This window comes from Myotis nattereri (assembly GCF_964212035.1).
Source record: "Myotis nattereri genome assembly, chromosome: 17".
In the NCBI taxonomy this organism is placed as follows: domain Eukaryota; kingdom Metazoa; phylum Chordata; class Mammalia; order Chiroptera; family Vespertilionidae; genus Myotis; species Myotis nattereri.
The window spans coordinates 38959506-38983123 of NC_138092.1; the positions used below are offsets into that span (position 1 = coordinate 38959506).

The following is a 23618-nucleotide window of genomic DNA, read 5'->3' on the forward strand; positions in this document are numbered from 1 at the left end:
GAATTGATTACAATGGAACCAATATTTGAACCAAGATGAATCCATGAATAAGGGTCCTTGTCCATTAATGGGAATTAGAAATGTGGGCAAATTCCAGGATGGTTGTTATCATCGCCTTTCTCTTTCTCTAAATGCCTTCTAGAAAAGGTAGGCTTTTGCCTTCTTTTTTTTCCTGAGATTGTAAATTGGTCATGTTGGGTAGATATTCACACATTCACATACATGGGATAGCAACAAGAATACAGGATATTTTGCATCTAATCCATTTATTCATCATGTATTGAATTAAACTACAAAGTAGCATGGGTCAAGTATGTTAACAAGCACGGGTCCTGCCAGAACATTGCAGAGTCTGCCCCTTTCTTCATTTCCATCCAGGAAGACGGGATAAGATACTTACGATACCATAAAGGAAATAGATCTACAACAGGAAGTAAAGAAGAGCCCATATGTTACCCCCCAGAGCCAATCTATGTCATAGGAGACTAGTTCTAAAAACTACTCAGACAGATTTTCTGTTAACCCTATCAGCAACTCCATCTAGAGCAGCGGTTCTCAACCTGTGGGTCGCGACCCCTTTGGGGGTTGAACGACCCTTTCACAGGGGTTGCCTAAGACCATCGGAAAACACATATTGAATATATAATTACATATTGTTTTTGTGATTAATTACTATGCTTTAATTATGTTCAATTTGTAACAATGAAAATACATCCTGCATCTCAGATATTTACATTATGATTCATAACAGTAGCAACATTACAGTTATGAAGTAGCAACGAAAATAATTTTATGGTTGGGGGTCACCACAACATGAGGAACTGTATTAAAGGGTCGCGGCATTAGGAAGGTTGAGAACCACTGATCTAGAGCAGTGGTCATCAAACTGCGGCTTGGCAAACTGCAGCTCGCGAGCCACATGCGGCTCTTTGGCCCCTTGAGTGTGGCTCTTCCACAAAATACCGGCTATTCCACAAAATACTGACTTCTGAGCATGGGCCACGAAGTTTCAATTGCACTGTACTTGTGTGCCCGCACGTGGCATTTTGTGGAAGAGCCACGCTCAAGGGGCCAAGGAGCTGCATGTAGCTCGCGAGCTGCGGTTTGCCGACCATGTATTTAGAGTATCTGCACAGTCAGTAGAAAACTTACGGTTGCACACTTGCATTGATGGGTGCTTCAAAAGAATGATCAGCCAGGGATCCTGAGATGTCCCATGTTCATGAACACAGGCCTTATCTGCCTGGAACATGAGATGGTTCACTTCTGTGTGCACTACTGGGTGACACTGGGCCCTTGTGATTATATAGAAAAACTTCGGCACCAGAAGTGGAAAAACCACCCTCCAACTTCATCATAAAAACTCCTGGGAATCTGGTTCAAAAACCCACCGCCACAAAAGACCATGAGTTAAGGAAGATTCCATTAGATGGCACTAATCACAATAACTTGGAGAATATTTTCAGCAACATCCAGTTTTGGGGGTTCTGTTGGCAGGAGAATGTCGGGGAAGCTCAGATAGGGCAGGGCACAGCCTGCTTGACAATGACCATGGTGCCAGACCCAACAATGCCCGAACCCCCGAGTCTCCCAAGTCAGCCACGAAGGCGGTCCAAGCTCCCATGATGTAGAAATTGAAACTGAAGATCAGAGTTCAAACAAAATGTCTGCTGTCACCCAAAGAGTTCATTAAACATTTTCTGTAAGTGGGTGGTATTCTCAGTGGTTAGAGCAGAGGGTCTGCAGGGCATATAAGGCCCACAAAATCATTTTGTCTGGCCCTGCCAAGATATTAGCAGTGAGTTAATTAATTGTTGGATAATTTTGTATGGCCTGAGAATGATATGATAAATATCCAAATGACCATTAGCAGAGAAAAGGTTCCCCACCCCTGAGTTAGAGCGTCAGCCCAAGCACCAAAGAGTTATGGGTTCAATTTCTGATCAAGGGCACGTACCTGGATTGCAAGTTTGATACCCCCAGGCTGGTCAGGACTCTCATGCGGGAGGCAACCAATCAACGTATCTCTCTCACATCTATGTTTCTTTCTCTCTTCTCCCCTTCCCTCCCTCCCTTCCACTCTCTCTAAAAATCAATGGGAAAATATCCTCAGGTAAGGATTAACAACAACAACAACAAAATGTTGACTAACAGCTGAAACTTATTCTCTTTCTGTTTCCTCTCAGGCTGTGAACTATCCCTCATGCCCGGGATACTCAAGGCCATGGACAGGAAGACAGCGCACCTTCTGTTCCTGATGGTCATAAGAACCACCTCCTTCCTCTTGTTGTGAATGGCCAGGTGCAGAAAGGAGGCCTGCTGCCGGTTCAGGAGGATGTCAGCGTCGTAGCTCAGGAGGAGGGCGGCAGCCTTGGCGTGGCCTTCCCTTGCAGCCAAGTGCAGCGCTGTGTTCTTTTAGAGGAAAAAGAAAGGAAATGCAATGACAATGGCTCATCGTCCCTTGGCTATTTTACTGCCATGTTTCAATGTTGAACAGTTTAAAAGAAATGAGTAATAAAACTAACCATTCAATACCAAAAATACATACAATTTAAAACTGGTGGTCAGAATCCAGCTTCAAAATAATGAGTTTATAGTTCAAGCATGGTGTGTGTGTGGGGAGACGGGGGGGGGGGGCGGGGGAGGGCTGCGGGGGGGGGGGCGGGAGTCGAATGTGTGTATGTGAATTCCAACTGGTTGTTTTGCCTTGTTTTTTTGCAGTGGAATGACTCCAGGAGGACAAAGGACAAGCTATCCGGGTAAGGATACTGCAATGAACACAGAAGAAAATGCTTCTGGGAGATTTATCATTTCGTAGAGCAGCGGTTCCCAGATTTTGGGCTTTCACAGGCTTGTAATTTTTTTTTTTTAAGTCAGATCTTCTATAAGGCTACCAATCTTTTGTTTTGCTACATAAAGGCATTTTTAGAAAGCAATGACAATTTTCTATCATTTCATGAAAGAGTTTAGATCCAATACTTGCCCCCACAAAAAGGAGGAAGAACATCATAGTAGAATAAAGTATAGTCCTTCAAGTCAAATACACTTGGTTTTAGGAAGACTTACCCCTCACCTCTTCATTTTTATGAGTTCACCAGAGTGGTGGAAATTTTATCATCAGTCCACACAGACCCTGAGCCAGTTTCTGCGAGACTGAAGAGGTGTCCTCAACGCACACCCCCCCCTTAGCATTCTCCATACTCTGTTCCCTTTCACACGTTCCTCTCTAAGGGTCAGCATAGTAAGAGCCCAATAAAAGGCTATGAACAGGGCAAGGAAAGGAACAGGGTGGCTAAGCAGACTTATAAGATAAGTTTCTTATATGATAAGTTAACTTATAAGTTTCTTATATGCCAAGATTTGGGGTGGGAATGAAGAACACAATACGTACCCCATCTTCATCAACCTGATCGGTTGTGCACCTCAAATTAGTGTCAAGAATGACCTTCATGGTCTGAGTGTACCCACCCAAGGAAGCGTGATGCAAAGCAGTCCAGCCACTGTGGTCACTGTTAAAGAGATAAGAAAAGACGCGTGCATTCCCCTTACAGCTGAAACGTGGGACGGCACGCCGCCCATTTGAAAGGTAGGTCTTATCAGACCAAAAAAAAAAGCAATCTAAGTTCTAGGAACTAAATATTTATTACATATAACAAATGAGTTCACTTCAAGCCTAATGAATGGTCTTAAATGATCTACCTATAATGTGATTCACATATTTTTTAATTTAGCCAATTAAAATATAAAAGTATATAAATATAATATCAGAAACTTGGGGGGGGGGCGGTTTGAAACTAAAGTTAGCATGTCTTTATCAGACATATTTTTCCCAAGGCTGTAATGTACTTATACACATGATTTTAAATCTTGTTTCTTCTTTCATTGAGCATTATATCAAAAATCTCCAGGATGGCCCTAACCGGTTTGGCTCAGTGGATTGAGCGTCGGCCTGCGGACTCAAGGGTCCCAGGTTCGATTCCAGTCAAGGGCATGTTGCGGGCACATCCCCAGTGGGGAGTGTGCAGGAGGCAGCTGATCGATGTTTCTCTCTCATCGATGTTTCTAACTCTCTATCCCTCTCCTTTCCTCTCTGTAAAAAATCAATAAAATATATTTAAAAAAATAAATCTCCATGATGGTGGTATTAGTCTTCATGACCACTAGATATTACTACTACTAATGATAATAATAATAGTATCATCTTGTAATACATGACTGTAAGATAACCTAGTGCCACTTAGTTTACTAAGCGTTCAGGTTCAAAGGTATGTTTCCTCTGTGCTCTTAAAGATGCTTACTTAATCCCTTTGTTGTTTTTTATGTGTGTGTGTTTTTAAATTTATTTTTATTGATTACAGAGAGAGGAATGAAGAGGGAAAGACAGACCTCCTGGTTCATAGGTCAACGCTCAACCATTGAGCCACGCTGCCCGGGCCTTATTTAATCCCTTTAGAAAATGTTTGTCTTTTCTCACAGAAATTTAGTATTAACTACAATGAAGGCTTGACATTTTTCCAAATTATATATAGAAAAAAGTGTGAGATCCTGACACAATTTAATTTCAATGCCAGTGAACAACTGTGTGAGGGTGCGAGAGCCACTTCGCTATCTCAGTGATGATGTCATTAAGTAACCACTCTCTGGCCTGGCCCACTGGGGTCCCCTCTGCAGGTCGCTGCCTGGTGTTCCCATGGAAGCAGGTAGGAACGAGCAGAGCATGCAGTTCCCAGCTGCATCATGATGTTGCTGGGACTGACAGTCTGATAAAGAAATGGGGTTTTGAACATTAGCTTAATGAGCTCTTTGCTCATTCACCTGGGTGACATTAGCAGCTAGCTCATCATACGTCTATAAAACTTTTCTGGGGTTTTATTTTCCTTTTACAAAGATGTCATTTAATTATGCTACTTTTTATTATGCGTAATTATTTTAATTTGGTTTTGCACCTTGTGTGAGAGTTAAGTATAATGAAATTCAGGGGTATTTTATATCTCATGTTGTGGTTTAAAGGCCACTTTTTATGTGTACCATTCATCAGATGGAATGAAAAGTAGTCTTTGCATTTGTATGGGGTGTGCATACATGTACACACACAGTTTTATACCTGCATTAAAAGACGGTAGCGTGATGATGAAATAAAATATGAGGAACTGTATTTCAAAGCTCCTGGGAGCTACTATGCACAAAGCCATTTATTCTGTGACCCTGAACTTCAACTCTGTAAATCTCAGTATCTTCATTCATCAGTTAGCAATAACATTGACTTCTCTTTCAATATTTCAGAGGTCACAAATGTTTCAAGGAGTAAATTAGATAAAAGTACATAGGAAGATAGAAAGTTAGGTACCATAATTAAAAATAAAATAGAAAAATAGCCTGGAAATGGCTAACTAGTTAAAAAGAATACTATGTAAATATTCTAATCATATATCCTCACCTGAGAAATAAGGCACCTTTTTTCAAAAGAAGTTGGACAACTTTATCATGACCATTTTTTGCAGCCAGGTGGAGAGGAGTCATTCCATGAAGGTCACCTTCATTCAAAAGCCTTGTATCACTCATGTCTCGCAGGAGCCTCTGACAGGTATTGATACGCCCATAACTTGAAAAAATTAGGTTTCATATGTTCAAAGTAAATATCAAACAGAAAGATGACAGGCTCATATGTCACATCAACTGACCCTTACCTGGCTGCAAAATGTAGGGGTGATTGTTTATCTTTGCTTTTGGAATGAATGGACACATTAAAGCCAAGTAGGTTATTTACAGAGACAGGGACCCCCTGTCTACAAGCGTAATGTAGAGGAGTACACCCATCGTTGTCTTCATCCATTACCAGCTCTTTAATGTGTTGCATCTATGGGAAAAAATTAATATCCTAAACATAACTCTGCTATCATGCTAATTCCAGTGTTTTCCAAACTATTCTATAGCATAGTATTTTCCAACAAGGGCCAATATGTATCCCTTGAGGACCAAAAAGATTAATAACCTGAAGGGTGACAGAGTAAGATAAATGTGGATGACGGTGCATGCTGTCTCCCCCCAGTGCTCATTACTGTGATGTACAAAGGCCCTGGAAATCCTCAGAGTGAGAAATGTACTCAACAGTTTCAACCTAACATTTTCCAAACATATCAGACCACAGACCATCCTCCACACCCTTCCCTTGCCTCTCTCTCACCCCCAAATAACAATTTGAGAACTTAATATTAAAGTGCTCTTTTAGGAGAAAGGGATGAAATATTAAAATGAGGTTTACTTTATCTTTTGTATGAATGTTAAATTTAAAACCAATCAATAACAAACATTTTTATTTAGAATATTCAAATACATTTTTATTCATCATTAAAGATATTGGCAATACTGAAAAATATAATGTACTTCAGATACACCTAATAGTCACTCAATAAATATTAGTCAGTAAATATAAATGTGGAGATAATGTTTTCACCATGCCATCAAGTCAAGTATGATGAGCAATTTTTCTGAATTGATGATAGAGTACTGCTAACCCACACATGAACTTGGCCTTTTTATGATACCCAATTCATAATGGTCAAAAAATGAAGGAAAGCTGACTCAATATAGATAGGTGGGAACCCTCTGTAATTTGAAAAATTCAGTCCCAGTGTAATTTATTATCATCATCATAATAATCACCACTATGTTGTAAATAAATATTAAATACAGAATTTTTATTTTAAAGTAATTTTAAAATTCCAGAATCAGCCTTCATAATAATAAAAATCATAATAAGCAAAATCAGTTTACTCTCTGCCAAACACAACTATTTCTGGGAATCCACACATAAAAGATATATTACCTGCATAAAGTTAGGTTGCAAATTGCTTAATCCATAAGGTTGCTGTACAGTCAAATGCAAAAAATTACGTCCAAGATGATCTTTTATGTCTACTTGGGCACCTGAAAAAGCACAATATAAATATAACTTCTGTTCATTTATTTAAATCATGGTCTATGGTGTTTAAATTGAACAAAAAAATTTTTTTATTTAAATCTCTTCCAACCTTGAACTTAAACTAAATATAGTTAAAAATGGGTTTACCTGACTGTGCGTACTGTGTGTAAAGGGGGGAGAGAATATATGATTTATTACATTAATTAATATATGAGGTCTTACCTTTGAAAGCATAAACTACAACGATGGAGAGATTAAAGATCAAGAAAGACCAGGGGACGATACCTGTTCTTTGTTATCATCACATCAGATTAGTATTTAAAATGGGGACAGTTACAGTACTTCAATTGCATAAAACTTAACCATTGAGAGAATGTAGATAAAATGTTCAGCAAAATGCCTGGGACATGATAATTGCTGTATAACTATTATCTATGAGTGTTCTGAAATAATCTTTTTAAGTACTGATCCCTGACTGCACTGAATATTATTCTAGACATGGGAAATATTCTATTTATCTTTGTATTCAAGCATCTGGCCCAATGCCTGGCCCACAGTAAACATTTAACCAAAGTGTGTGGCAGTTCTAAAGGTTTGGCTGGGTCCCTCGTGGTACCTTTCGAGAGGAGCAGATTTACAATATTCCAAGATGCAGAAGCCGTGGCTAGTAACAGGGGAGAGCGTCCTTCAGAATCAGTGCTATTAATATCTGCTCCCTAAAATAAGACAAGTCATTCAACAAAAAGCTTATGCACAGACAAGTCAGCTTACATTACAACCTGTAAGTAATACTCATTCATCAGGTTAGAGTGTCCACAATATGGCCAGCACCCAAGCATGTACCTGACTACAAAACTGTTTGAAATTTCCCTATAATTCATATGGTGTAACATCAGAAATCAAGGCATTCTTTTATCGTTTCAGCAACAAAAATTACCCTCACATGTTAATCTATTAACTGATGTCTGTGTTAGATCTATGTTACTACCTACACCGCAAAAATAAAATCCTTTGACCTTTAGCAATAGTTGAGTTCTCACTTTAAGATTTTTAAATGTCCTCAACAAAAACATCTTCCGCATTTAGTGCATACTTGATTTAAAAACACTCACAAGAAAGTGTTCACTTTTTAAAAAGTCTCCTTCATCTGAAATAGATGTAACTATCACCATATCTAGAGTTGCTATTGACAACAAATACATGTTAAATACTACAAAGGAAACTATATTCGTTGCTGATATGGTAGGACTTAAGTAAATACATCATATATTCATCGGTTAAAATTTAACCCACAGTTAATTCCCCAGTTTTTCATTACCTGAAAGGCAGCACTGAGGCAGCTGGGGTGGAAGCTTACAGCGAGTGGTGAAGTGGCCAGTGCTGCCCCCCTCCCCGCAACCCCCCAAAGCCTCCCAACCTGGAGAAGGGTCAGCGAAGTGCCCAAGCCTGGCACTCAGGAGCTTTTCTTGCCATGTACCCACCCACTCCCCACACCAAACACACTGACACTGGCATCAGAACACCCTTGGGTTCTTCTGACTTCATGGTAGTGACATCTGGCTGTTATGTATTCATGCATAATACACTCTAACTGCACATGTGTCAATCATCTTTTTGTAAACTTTTTTGCTGATAAGCAAGAAATTAACATTTGGTTTATTTTTTAAAATTCATACTATGTACTTATATGATTTTCAACTGTAAATAGTAATACAAACATCAACTGAGTACTTACCACTGAAATTAAGTACTCTGCTAGTTCATGGTGATCAAATAATGAGGCCCTGCAAAAGGAGAATTATAAGCTTATCACACTACTAGTGATACAAAATAAAGCTACTATATCCAGAAAGTTATTGTAAATGATAATTTTATACATGGTAAAATGCTAGAAAGTTGAAGAAACTTTCAAAATCTATAATTCTGATTAGGATAATATTTTCAACGTAATAGTAATAGAGGCACATCAAATACATCACAAGATTTTCTTCCTCATCTTTTCATAAACCCGTGTTCTCCATGTAAAATCATGAAGGTGTTCTGGAGTGAGTGGTAATATCTGTCCTAAGAGCTTAAAGTAAAAGAACTGGTTGTTACCACTGTTGACCCTGGAGAATAACAAGAGTTCATGCACCTAAAATTCATCTGCAGGATTCAAAATGCCCCCTCTTCGGCAAAAGTTAACAAGGCAGGGTTAGCTGTCCTGAGGTTTTATGAAGCCAAAATAATTACGGCGAGAACTGAAATCATTTTGGTATTGTAAGGATAATATTAATAAGGCAAATAAAAATTTTCAATCTATATCAAAGCATCAGAACAAATGTTAATGACTTAAAACTTTGTTTCCTATGGCAAAGCTTATTTCCTTGTCCCTGTTCAAGATTGCCTTAGCAATACTTAGCCCGTTGTATATAAATATCAGAATCTGCTTGCTAATTTTAACCCAAAATTTACAAGAGGTTGTATTATATCTAAATTATATTAAATGCATTTAGTAATTTTTATAAATAATTAATGACATCAAAGCCCCATTTTGCAGCATTGCTATTCAAAGTGTGGGCTGCAGACCAGCAATATTGGGTGCACCTGGAGTCCATTAGAAATGAAAATTCTCACTAGATCTGGATGCTGAGGCTTGAAGAGGTCAAACGACTTGCCAAAAGTTACATAGCCAGGTGGGCTAGAACCCCATTCCCCTGACTCCAACGCTCTCTGTTTCAGCCAGAGCAATGCGCTGTCTGCGCACCATAGAAGTAATAAAATGCTAAAAAAAAATTTAAGAATCTTTCAAAATCTATAATTGGTTCTGATTAGGGCATTTTCTGTTTTAATCTATTTATTTTGACATAACTGATTATTCCTTCCTTTAAATTTCTGAAAGTATTAAATAACATTATCTTCAGATTGCCATATAATTTCTATTTCCTTGGAAGTAGTCTTTTGTTGCCTTTTATAAGTTTCCTTTTATGCTGTGGAATTTTAGTTAACAAACTCATCCTAAGTGAGAGTTCCTTGGAGTTCCTTTCTATCCAGACCGACCCCACTGTGCCTATGTTTTGCTAATGTACATTCATCCCCCTGCCCAGTGTAGAACCAAATCTTACATTGGTAGGTAAGGTTTCTATTTCCCTGAGAGGTATTGTAGATTTACAATATGTATAGCTCAGCTTTCTTCTGCCATTCCGGGCTTCCAGCATATTCACACTTGTGTGTGTGTGTGTGTGTGTGTGTGTGTGTGAGAGAGAGAGAGAGAGAGAGAGAGAGAGAGAGAGGCAGAGAGAGACACAGAGACAGACAAGGCTCATCTCAACCACCGCTTGCACTCACTAGGAAGCATTAAGTCCTTGTCTTCCTGAAGGAATTGAACTCCAGCCTACACAGCCTGTTCCCTGTCCTAACATCTAGTACACCTATAGCTTTAGATGCGTTTCTCTGATGTGTATTTCTATTTAAACTCTACAGAAATATTTATCTTGTTTGCAGCTTGGCTATCATTTCCTAAGATGATGTTTTGAAAACTATCATTTTGGGTGTGGGAGAAAAGGGGAACAGGGAGGAAAAATGGAACACCTATATGTACCTGCTCCATTATTTTCACTAAAAATGAGGATAAGACATTGGTGGAGCCAGAATGGATTATAAAGTATGTGCAAAGCCACAGATGTTGACCTTCTGAGCATATAGAAAATTAGTCTTGAATTTATATCCACTAGATTAAGAAGTGATTCAGAATATGCCACTGGTGATTTTTATTCTTCCAAAATCTATTTAAGGTTCTACTTTGATTCCAGAGGAGTGTGTAGTTTCCAGTTGAAGCCCAGGATTTTTTTTTTTTTTTTAATATGGAACGCTTCACAAATTTGCGTGTCATCTTTGTGCAGGGGCCATACTAATCTTCTCTGTATCGTTCCAATTTTAGTATATGTCCTGCAGAAGCGAGCACGAAGCCGAGGATTTTTGAACTATGGACTCTCCGATGTGTGAGTGCTTACTTCTCCCTGCAGGGTATAACTTCGCACCTGAAGACTGGGAGTCTGTACACAGAATGTGAGTAGGAAACTTGCCTGTGCAGCAGCGTCTCCTGGTTTCCATCCACTGCGTTGACAATATCGCTGCTACCAGAGTAGGAGTTTATCATCAGTTTTACAATCTCAGTGGCCCCCTGGGTGGCAGCAAAATGAAGGGCTGTGCACTTCCCGTTCTGTAAGGAGTTGTGACATCAGAATCAATGTCTAAGTCCCAGTTGAAGGATATAACCTAAATTCAGCCGGGAGGTTGTTCATTTTTTCTTCCCAGGTCAACAAAATCATGGAATTTGGAATTTAAGAGGATGAGTAGTAATCAGTTTCATCTGTTGAAAAGTATAGTATAAAAATCATAGCTATCAATTTTGCTTCCTTGCAACCTGACAACTCGAACAATACTTCTATCAACAGTATCATTATCGTTACTGGATCTGTATTTGTGTTTGCAGTTGTTTTGGGTAGCTCTCAAAATTCATTACATAGGTTGAAATTTGGGAGATTCTCTTGTGCTGCTTCTACACAAACAGCAGGAAATACCTGTAACAATCTAGTCAACTGTCCAAGAGCTAGGAAGCATTTTGGAAAATAACGTATGACAGTTCTAAAAGAAGAGTCTCATGTAGAATATGAACAGTTACCTCCATCAGCTCTACTTGGGCACCGTTGTCTAGGCACATTTTAATCATGCCCAAGTCACCACTCTGAACGGCCATGTGGAGAGGGCTGGCTTTCCCGTTATTCACAAAGTTAATATGGAACTGTCTGTCATATCCATTTTCTTCGCCTTTAGAAGAAAATAAAATTCAAGATAACAAATCCTATATAATAAAAGGGTAATATGCAAATCAACCGAACAGTCGAATGACCAGTTGCTATGATGCACATTGACCACCAAGGGGCAGACACTCAATGCAGGAGCTGTCCCCTGGTGGTCAGAGCACTCCCACAGTGGGAGCGCTGCTCAGCCAGAAGCTGGGCTCATGGCTGGCGAGTTCAGCGGCGATGGCAGGAGCCTCTCCTGCCTCCACAGCAGCGCTAAGGATGTCCAACCCTGAGGGCTCCTGGGCTGCAAGAAGGCAGGGACTGGGTTGAGGCCCCCCCCCCAAGTGCACTAATCTCATGCACTGGGCCTCTAGTACTATAAATAAACTAGTGGCCTGGTGCACGGATTCGTGCACATTGAAAGGAAATTAATTAGAAGAAATACTTTAATATCGCTATTCGCCCTTTCTCTATAATAGAAGTGTCAACCAAATTCATGATTGACAATGACAGATCAAAACACACACATGTGATTGGCACCAGCAGGACAGTGCATGTCATATGTATTGGCCAGTCAGCCAGTCGGCCGGACAGATGGTTACTCACTTAGCCTTTTATATATATAGATTAGAGGCCCAGTGCACGAGATTCATGCACTTGGGGGGATCCCTCAGCCCGGCCTGCGCCATCTCAAAGTCCAGGACCCCTTGAGGGGATGTCAGCCTGCTGGCTTAGGCCCGATTCCCCCGCTAAGCCAGCAGTCAGACATCCCTCTTGCATTCTGCGACCCCTCGCTCCTTACTGCCCACCTGCAGAGGAGGCAGGAGAGGCTCCTGCCACTGCCACTGCGCTCACCAGCCATGAGCCTGGCTTCTGGCTGAGCAGCGCTCCCCCTGTGGGAGTGCACTGACTACCAGGGAGCAGCTCCTGCGTTGAGCATCTGCCCCCTGGTGGTCAGTGCGTGCCATAGTGACCGGTCATTCCGCCATTTGGTCAATTTGCATATTAAGCTTTTATTATATAGGATAAAAGCAATTTTTAAAAAGACATTAAGTACTTAAAAGCCCATGTGTAGATTCTATTAAATATTTTTCAAGTTATTAGCATCCACCAATATAGGCTTCTTTGTAATAGTATATAATGTAGGAAAGCCTCTACTCACCAAACTTTAAAATTATTTCCATGCATTTTTTGGCTCCTGAAAAGGCAGCCTGGTGAATAGGAAAACATCCCCATTTGTTTGATTTACATGGTTTAGCTCCATGTCTTAACTGGAGGAAAAGAAAGAATAACAGCAAAAAAGTCAAAGACACAACTTAGACCCCACATGGCAAGGATGAATAAGGAGTTACATCACTTTCCAAAACTATTTCATTATTCTGTAACTATGTAAAACTATACAGAAGAGCTTCAAATGATATGAAATCTAGATAGGAAGGTAACTTTGGAACTAGGCTAAGATTCTGAAATAGAGACACTACATTTTCCAAAGATGAGGTGACAATGTAGACACAAACCATCAATCTCAATAGCCCAGAAAACTAAAGTGAACACATTTTTCAATTGGATTATTGAGATATTTTTAAACATTAACATGACTCTTCCTACACCCTTCTCAATTCCTTATACAAATAGAGTGATATATTTTCCAGATTCTTCCCCTTTGTTATTTATGTAAAATTAAATAATTAGACCAGCATTCTTGTTAACTATAAAAATCAGGTATTTTCACTAATGGAAATTCTTCCCTAAAAAATATATCAGAAGTAGTGAATCATATATTACCTTGACATTAGAGTCAATAATTTTCAGTGGTAATTTTCTATAGATCATTGGACTTTGGTTGCATTGTAAGTACCTTTTATTTTCATAAAAGAAAAGATTTTGAAAAAGCAGTAAAGTGTGACAAAGCAAATATTTATCTGTAATCTCATCTTCTAGGGACAGCATTGGGTTATATTTTAGAGACAATATACTTTTTTGTCTTATTTGCAAAGGTAATTTTTATATATATACTTTGTAGTTATACTGTTCAGAAAAGATTTGCTTACTAATATTATTTAAAAATTAAATTCTATTTTGGGGCACACAAAACTTTATACAATGAGTCCTATTAATTGAACTTCGATTTTTTTCAGTTTTCTCCATCTGATATGCACTGAGTGGCCAGATTATTATGACCACCTGACATTTGTAGGCAAAATAGCTATAATTTCACACTGAAGTTGCTAGAGGGCCAGATCATTACAAACATCTGAATAGCACAACATACCTAAGTATCATTGCTGATCAGGTTCATCCTATCATGTTGATGGCGTATCCCAATGGAGATGGCTTCTTCCAACGAGACAATGCGTCATGCCATGGTGCTCGTATTGTGCAGGAGTGCTTTCAAGAACATGAGGGAGACTTTACCTTGCTTAGGTGGCCCCCCCAATCACCAGATCTCAATCCAATTGAGCATTTGTGGGACGAAGTTAAAAGAGCCATCAGGCAGCTGGTTCCACAACCATCAAATCTCACAGAACTGGACAGCGCTATTCATCGGGCATGGTGTCAGATGCCTTGCATCACCTTTCAACATCTGGTAGAGTCAGTGCCAAGAAGAATCACCACAGTATTGAAGGCAAAAGGTGGCCCAATGAAGTATTGATGAGGTCGTCATAATAATCTGGCCACTCAGTGTATGTAACACTGATGTTAACATCAGTGATAGCTTTAATTATCTCTGGGATGTATTCCCAGAATTGAAACGGGCGAGTCAAAAAGTATTCACACCCACAGTGAATGTAATTCCCCAACTCATGAAAATTTCTCTAGCTCTGTATATCAACAAAGTTTTTTTCATCTTTGATTATTAGAGAAATTAATTAAACTTTATGTGACCCTTGCCAGTTTCCCATGGAGTGTTGCTTTTTTCCTTATGGATTTGTAAGAATACTTTATAGGTTAATATATGTCCATTTAAAATTAAACATATAGATATAATCATATGCTTTGTCTGCTCAGGGCAATTGATGTGTTATAATCCAGCACTGAACTATCCATACATGCTCTGCCTAAGGCCAACATGTATTTCCTGTTACTCTTAAATATTCTGATGAATTCATTGCTAGTACTTTTAAGATTTTACATCTACATTTACTTTTATGGTGCAATTCATAAAAGCCTTATCTGGGATTGGCCTACTAGAGGACTTTTCTCTTGCAGCAAGACTATGATAAAACTAAAATGTACTTCAAATTAAGTTGTTTAAAAAGAATTTATTAAAACAAGCTGTTTCCTAAATACCTTGATTCTTTTTAAAAAGCACACAACCTCCTACCAGAGTCTCCTGTTAATAGAATGTGTGCTGACGTGTCAGCAAATGAATTAAGCTTACTAAATTATTGCCCAAAGCAAATGAAACAGATTTTAATTCATAAGAACATATAGAGAAATTACTGATGGATGAAGGAAAAAGAGACCACAAGCTTCACTTGATGGACTTAGGCACTTCCCTAGCAAATGGTAGAGCAAATGGTAATAGCTCGCTCCAGAGCTTATATTGTAATGCACTTTTTAAAAATGGTTTATAGGTCCCTACAGGTCTTTACTTTTTTAGTTAATGTTGAAATATTAATTATTTTCAGCTATTAATCCATTAAAAGGGGATTATAAATTTTTTTTAGAATTATGCATACTGATCTTTTGTCATTTAAAAATTACTATCGGATCCAGGTAAAATCCTTTCTTATTTCTAATTTTATGTATTTATTTGTGCTTTATCTTCTCCTGTTTAAGTTAGACTCGTCAATCTCTCTCTATTTGATTATCTTTTTCAAAGAAATGACTCTTGATTTATCAAATAATTTCAAAATCATTATTGTGTTCAAATTTACTATTTAGTCCAATTTTCTTTTGGTTTTTTGAGGCTCTTTTCTAAAGCCTTGGTTTGAGTGTTATGTAATTTATTTTTTATTGTCTTTTTGTCCTAATCATGACAGCTTAAAAGAATATGAATTTTTCTCCAAGACATACAGTAAATATGTTACAGCATATTTACGGAATTAAATATTAGAAAGATATTTTTAAATTATTTTTTAAATAACGATTAAGGAATCTTGGGAAGAAAGCTCTTTGCTGGAATTGTAGCGCCACACTGGAAGGGGCACTGGCAGAAGCAAGAGTCTGTCAGATGGGGCCCAGTTTCCATGGGCCCCAGAGGGAAGGCGGCTCCCTTCAGGGCTGTGGCCGAGGGTTAGCCGTTGCTGTCACACAGGGCTCCCTTTGTGAGAACCCACGGCAGCAATTTTTCTCGTCTTGGTAACATGAAGGGCTATGTCTCTCTTGGCTTTTATTTCATGGGCCCAACAATAAGTCTGCAATGACTATATTTACCTTTCCTTTGACTGTTCAGAAGTTCAGAATCAACAGTAGGAGCCACTTTAATTAACACACAGGCTATTATACTTTGTGTTTCATATTCTAGCCTGACCACCAGCTTCCTCTTAATTTTTCCTGTCTCTACTTTCCTTCACTTTGATCGTCTCACGTTTCCTTTAATGCTTTCCTGTTCGTCTTTGGAATCCATTTGAGATCTAAGGTGGGTGTTCATACATAAAAACCCACAGAACTATTTTTATGACATATTTTCTGTACTTCATATTTTGCCTAAAAAGAGAAACTGGGAGCTGTTGTAAATAACAATAATTCATATTGTACTAATGAAAAGGGAAAGATAACAGAAAAAATAAGGTCAAAATACAAACCAAAATCTGCAGAGCCTCACTGTTATCTCTGGAGCATGCGATGATCACAGCCGTGTTTCCATTTTCTCCTTCCAAATTAATATTCGTACCACTGTGCTCGATCAAGACCTGTGTAAGAGAGGGAACAACTGTCAAGATTTAGCCTGCAGTTTCCAAACAGGGTATTAGAGTATAAACTCTGATGCCTGGGACCATGTCCTTGTTCAGTTTTTCATCCCTCTCCCACACAATCGGGCACAAAACCTTGCACATAGTGGGTGCTATATAGATTTTTTTAAAAAAAAAATTTTTAAAGATATTTTTATTGATTTCAGAGAGGAAGGGAGAGAGATAGAAACATCAATGATGAGAGAGAATCATTGATTGGCTATCTCCTTCACGCCCTCTACTCGGGACTGAACCCGCAACCCAGGTATGTGCCCTTGACCGGAATCAAACCCAGGACCCTTCAGTCTGCAGGCTGTCGCTCTATCCATGGAACCAAATCATGTAGGGCTTAAATTTAATTTTTCCATCAACATATATCCCCTCTATGCCCTCTTCCACCTCCACCCATCCCTCCCTGGCCCCGCAGTCACCATACCGTGGTCCATGTCTGAGTTCTCTCATTTCCTTTTTTGCTCAATTCCTTCACCCTCCCACCCCCACCCCCACCCAGAGCTGTCTGCCTATTCTCTATCTGTGAGTCTGTCTCTATTTTGCTTCCTATTCAGTTTGTTCATTAGCTACATAGATTTCTCAATCAGATGAATGGTGGCAATCTCTACATCATATCCATTGAAGCAATTGTGAAACTGGACATACAGTAAGAATTGTAGTTATTCGTTAACACAGTTCACTTCATATTTCTCACTTGTATTAAGTGAACTATGTTAACTAAAGTCTTCAAGAAAGTAAACGTATGGATTGGAATGTATGGATTGGGGAGGAGGAAAAGAAAGATGCAGGAGGGATGGCAGGAGAGGGAAGGAGAAGAAATGTGTGTTTTTTCCCTCTAGTCGTATTTCTTTTACAGAGATTGCAAGTCTTTTGGGAAATGTCAGTTAAAACTCCATTGTCTTCAATAGGGAAAAGAAAGTTTCATATAACGCTCTATAGCTTAACTCAATTAATTCAGAGTTAGCCTGGAATAGAAACTTTCTCTATGATGTAAGAAATTAGCATTCCTGACAAAATGGTTAAGCAGTTTTTCTAATGGAATTTGTCTGAAGAGCTGTTACCCCCTCACCTGGTTGGCTTCCAGCTGATCATAACCAGTCTTTATATTATATTAAACCTAACAATACTTATCTCACATAAATGGGTCTCCCAAGAGAGAAGTCTGGGATTGGCCTACTAGAGGACGTTTCTCTTGTGGCGAGACTGTAAAACTATAATGTACTTCAAATTAAATTGTTCAAAAAGGATTTATTAAAACAAGCTGTTTCCTAAATACCTTGACTCTTTTTTAAAAGCACACACAGCCCCCTGTTAGTAGAATGTGTGCTGCCAAATGAATTAAGCTTACTAAATTGTTCCCCAAAGCAAATGAAACAGATCTTAGTTCATAAAAACATATAGAGAAATTACTGATGGATGAAGGAAAATGAGAACACAAGCTACATTTAGGTATTTTCCTAGTAAATGGTAAAGTCACATGCAAACCTACCCAAGTCTCTAAGAGGAGATTTCCCCCTCTACCGTCTTAGACCCATTGGTCATTGACTTGCGGCATATATTAGGGTGTTCTTGTATTGCCATAAGCACAATCTTTCATAAAGCTGGGTCTAATTATATATGCAGGGGCCCAGGGAGAGCAACTAAACTGTGCACCCACTTCAGATTCACTCATGTCCAGGCACGTCTGGAGGTTCTCAGGTGAGGCCTCCAGGTGTCCGGCCCTTTGATGAGAAAACAAGAAGCCTCGTGGGAGCGTCAAGCCACTGGATACTTTGAAGTTAAGCCCCAAGGACAAAGGCCTGCAAGCAACTGAGAAACAAGGCCCCCAGGCACACTATGCACTGGGCCAGTGTGCCCAGGGAAGCACTATGCATGCCAACAGAGTCTGCATGAACTAGAGGTGACCGTGGGTAACAATTTTTCAGTTAACAACCATATGGGCCATGGTGGCAGGTTTGGGGAAAGGCTGGCAGACCAGACAGTGGAAGAGCATTCTAAACTGGCCAGAACCGGTGTGGCCCAGGCCTGCCCCTGGGAGTAACGGGGAGAAAAAGGGTGAAGACCATTTGCCAACACGAGACACTTTAAAATTCCTCCTCCTTCTTTTATTCTCTTCATCTTAGGTGAAACACAGGGGTTTGAAGGTAGTATTTAGAGGAAATTATGGCTGGCAAAGGCAAGTAAAGGAGAGTTGATGTCTTTCTCTTATAACCCCACTTCTCTTCTTGTCCTGGTGTATCCCAGGAAAATTTGTTATAGCCGCCATTCTAATTTATAAATCACTTATGGGCTTATTTCTAAACTTTCTTTTCCATTTCTGTGTGATATCCACTTTCTGTATTTGTTGGCCAGAAGAGTTCTGATTTCTATTTGTCAATAGCCTTTCAACTGTTACTGCCTTTGAATTCCCAATTCACACTTTGAGCCCAGACTAATTAAGTCAATGGGCATTTGTTTCTGACAAGAGCCTTCAGAGGAAGCCCAGGAGTTCCTTGGGGAAACACTAAGAGACAACTCTGGGGGTGGCAGGTGGGGTTCCTACAGTCACTAGCAGCTCAATTCAGATGGTTCATGAATGATGCAGACATTTAAAGAACAAACAGGCCACTGGCAGAGGCCTTTCCAATAACTTCCTCAAGGGACCGCCCTGACTCCCCTTCTTAGGTGCAGATACCTAAATTCTCCCCTTTTTTCCTTCAGCCAGAACCCCGATTTACTCATTCATCCATCCATGCATTCATTTAAGAGTCATCCTTATCAGCAGTGCCAGTGCTGAGGACTATTAAGATGAGTCACACACAGCCCCTCCTTCGAGAATAACCAGCCAGAGGCGGGGAGAAAGCCATAAACCTGTGATTACAATACCCTGCGCTAGGAATCAGGACAGACAACGGGAAAGTGGAAAGGGGGCTCCCCTCATGCCCTCTCTGCCTGGAGTACAGGGATCCGGGACTCAGGGGGCCGAGAGGACAGTGTTAGGGCTAAAGGGAGCATAGAGCTCATAGACACCCATGTTTTCTGTCTTAACTGAGTTGTGTTTGGTGATTTATAGACAAAGTAAGTTGTGGGGTGGTGTGATGGGCCAAATGTTTTTGTTCCTCAAAACTGAAATCCCATTTCCCAACGTGATAGTCTTAGGAGGTGGGGCCTTTGGTAGCTGATTAAGTCCTGGGAGCAGAGCTCTCATGAAGGGGATTCGTGTCCCTGTAAAGAGACCCAGAGAGCTCCCTTGCCCCCTCTAATATGTGAGGACACAGCAAGACAACAGCCATCTATGAACCAGGAAGGGATCCTCACAGGATATAGAATCAGTCTGACCCTGGCTCTTGGGACTTGCAGCCTCAGGAACTGTAAGAGATGACTGTTTGCTGTGTAAGCCACCCAGCCCATGGTACTGTGTCACAGCAGCTCAGCACTGACCAAACTGGCTTAGCACAATAGCCAAGTCACTTGAAATATTGTTTCTACAGGAAAATGTATTATAAGTTCCAAATTGCCTACCTTAAAAACAAAGTTCTGAAATATGTTCCACTTGTAAATTGCATTCCTCTTTAAGTAAGCATGTGAGTTTCCCAGCATATCTGTGAGACTCAGATGTGTTTGAAAGCCAGGGCCCAAACCTTATCCTTTAGGCACTTACCAGGGTTTCCTCCATTTGACCTAACTTACTTTCAAAAAAGAGAGAAAACCTTGAAAACTATTAATTTCCCTATAGTATCGAATGTCTTCTGCTAAGATGATCACATGCCATCCACTTGGACCAAATTAGTAAATGATCTTATGTTTTCTGTCTTCACTGAGGCACTTGTCACCTTCTGCCTTCGTATCATTAAATCAGTCAGGAAAAAGCGGTAAAGAATCAACTTGCCAACATGAAGATCAGAAGAGAATTCCTAATTCTTGCTTTCACCAGTTATCTGACATTAGGCAAGTGATTTAATTCTCCTTGCCTCAGTCTCCCCAGCTATGAAATGGGAGTAAGTCTTACTTCATAGTTTGTTAAAATGAGGATTTAAAGAACTGAAACACATAAAGTCCTTAGAAAAATGCTTGGTAAATGCTTTATTTGATAAAGACCGTGTCATCATCATCTTCTTCTTTACCGTCATCATCACCACTAGCAAGGTCATTAGTAGGTCAGAAGTAAAGCCAGCCGTATAATAGGTACATTTGCCCTGGCAGCTGAGGTGGGCCATTCTGGCCCAGGCAGAGACAGCTGGCCAAGGGTCCCGGCCCAGGCTTACCTGCACCACCTCGTTGTGCATGCCCTGCACAGCCAGGTGGAGGGGTGCCATCATGCTGTTGTTTTGGAGGTTTGGGTTAGCTCCTTTGCTGAGAAGAAATCTAACACTTTCCACCTGGTTTTTTTCTGCAGCCCAGTGCAGAGGGGTGTTTCCATCATTGTCCATCACACTCAGCACTAGGAAAAGAAACCAATATATGGGTTAGGTTTTGCTTGGACGGGATTGAATGCCTACTGCATCCCTATTCACTTCAAAGCTCAGTGCCAGGTGCCACTGTGACAGGCTTCACCTTCGTTATACAAAATAAAAATATAGCTTCTGGTCTCAAGAAACAGCTGATGGACACCTCGAGGGGATGCATAGAACTAGGACACTGACTTTGTCAAATGAGTGATATCCATCTATGACATCGATACGAAAAACAGATCTTCCAATTGCTACATGTGTTTATCTGTGGTATGAATTTGGAAACTGTTATGACATATTGTGCTCAATAAAAGCAATAATTATATGCCAGGCACTCTACTGGGTTCCATACAACCATTATTTCACTGAACCCTCCAACAGCCCGCAAGGAACCGTGACTGTTTTTCATAAAGATGAAGATGCTGAGGCATAGAGTGGCTCAATGTCTTGGCAACATTACACCGCTAGTAAAGAGAGTTCGGTAAGTTGCCTTACTTCTTTTAACCTGTTTTCTCATATTCAAATTTGATTACAAAAAAGAAATATATTTATTTGTGATGTCTTCATGCACAGTGTTTGGCCTATAGCAATGCTGAGAGACCACAGGACTGGAATTAGAGCTTGAGCCTCCAGTACCACACATGGCTACAATATGACATTTCACACTGTTTATTCTGTGAGCACAGCACAGGAATGGGTAGCATCTTATATCTGTTCTAAAATAGACATGACTGTCTGCTTTATCAACCATTTTAATTCGTGGCAGTATATCTTTCTTTCTGAGGAGGGAAAAATACTCACTTTTGAAAATGACTTGGGAACCATCTATAATGCTTAGACCCATGTTGCAGCCATGTCTGTTTTTTTTTTTTTTTTAATTATCCTTTCACTCATCCAAAAGCCTCATTCTTAATTATACACACACACACACACACACACACACACACACACACACACACACACCCCTCTTAACCATTCTGTCTGATCAAGATTGAGCACTTTATTGAGCACTTCAATCAGCACCAAACTTGATTAAACAGGAGCCTAAACTTACACACTTCCAATCACTAATTAAATAACTTGAATTTGGCTTTTGTCTCCGCCACTTTTCAGAAATCATTTCCACAAAGGTCCTGATTCTTTCTAATGTGAGGGTGTGCTGTGATCTTCCTCCCTTGTTGGGTGTATCTTCAATCCCTTTCCCATCACTCTCTTCACCATCCTGCTCCTGGCTTTTCCTCTGCCATCTGACCCTTAATATTGGTGCTCTCCCCTTAGCTACCTTGATCGGCAATTCTCTGGTCTCCTAAAGGACCTCTGGGCATCCCCACAGTCCCAACTACTTTCTTTCCAACAGTGGCTTTGTAGGGCTGGCGCCTTTCCTTCTATATTTCTAGTTGTCTACTGGATATTTCCAAGTGCATATCCCCTGGGCCTTTTAAACTCAGTAGGACCAAACCAAAGTCATTATCCCATCACACGTCAGACACACTTTTCCTGTATTTTCTTCTATGCTTCCTTTTCTTTGTGGTCATATTATCAGCCTCATCTCTTTTCAGAGTCACTTCTTGCCACTTCCTCCTTACATCCAATCTTTTATCACACACTGTTGACTCCATGTGCAAAATAGCTTTCGAATCTCTTCCTTTCTCCTATTTCAACTTCAAAGCCCTGGTCGACTCTTTACATTAAAATAGCTCTCTAATTGGGATTCCACTTCCATGCCTCTTCCACAATATTGACAGAATTATCTCAACTTATAAAAGCCTTATCCTTCCACCTCACTGCTGACGTCTCTGTGGCATCCACCTTCCTTGACTACAGTTGAAACAAGGCTGGTGTATGAAGCGGGGTTGTGGGAATATGTTACCTCTTCTTAGAGTGCTAGTTTTATTCACTGATGAGCAATATAAGTGTAGAATAACCTCAATAGAAATAGTATAGAGGGATACAATGTGTATGAATTTTTATGACCCATCAGAAAGACTTGAAGTGCTTGCCATGCAGTGTCCCCGGTCTCTGCACTGTACTTGGCAGTGTTTCAGTGGAGAAAATTGAGGACCACTGGCCTATAGGGAAAGTCACACTCTGAGTGAGCTACTCAGGCCCTTTAAACTAGTCCACCTTCAGAGTAACTTCTCAGCACTTTTTTCAATGAACCTAATGGGATAATGGATAGGGAGCAGGCACTGTAACATTTTGTTACCTTCACAAGAGGAGTCATTGATGATCATCTCCATCAGCCCAATGTCACCTTCTTCTGCGGCATAATGCAAAGGGGAGGCGTTCACATCATCATATTTGTGTGGCTTCTTTGGTTTCTTCAGACAGCTTTGTAATTCATTTGCGTTTCCTTCAAAAACCACCTAGAAGGATATTAAAAAAATTTCACTTCAAACAAGCATATGTAAACTTTATTAATATAAGTTTATCGTTAAAAGTTATTATCACCCAAAACTATTTATTATGCTTACAATAGATAAATTTTTTGAAGAACACAAAATGTTCACAGAGATAAAGAAAGTGCAAGCAAATGCCTAAACATTGATAAGTACCTTAAGAAACTGAT

At 39.9% G+C, this 23618-nt stretch overlaps 1 protein-coding gene across 1 annotated transcript in view; it reads right to left on the reverse strand.

Annotated features, from left to right (window-relative positions):
- Positions 1-23618, reverse strand: part of TRPA1 (transient receptor potential cation channel subfamily A member 1) — a gene marked incomplete at its 3' end in the record, with an annotated part of 45797 nt that overhangs the window by 16456 nt on the left and 5723 nt on the right. Inside the window, exons 2-14 of the mRNA XM_081111764.1 lie at positions 23256-23415; positions 20864-21039; positions 16461-16568; positions 12872-12980; positions 11586-11731; positions 10987-11123; positions 8658-8706; positions 7539-7638; positions 6827-6927; positions 5688-5857; positions 5438-5602; positions 3392-3509; positions 2246-2412 (exon numbers count right to left, since the gene is read on the reverse strand). Coding sequence (XP_080967890.1) covers positions 2246-2412; positions 3392-3509; positions 5438-5602; positions 5688-5857; positions 6827-6927; positions 7539-7638; positions 8658-8706; positions 10987-11123; positions 11586-11731; positions 12872-12980; positions 16461-16568; positions 20864-21039; positions 23256-23415 — 1706 coding nt within the window. The remainder of the gene's footprint in view (positions 1-2245; positions 2413-3391; positions 3510-5437; positions 5603-5687; positions 5858-6826; positions 6928-7538; positions 7639-8657; positions 8707-10986; positions 11124-11585; positions 11732-12871; positions 12981-16460; positions 16569-20863; positions 21040-23255; positions 23416-23618) is intronic.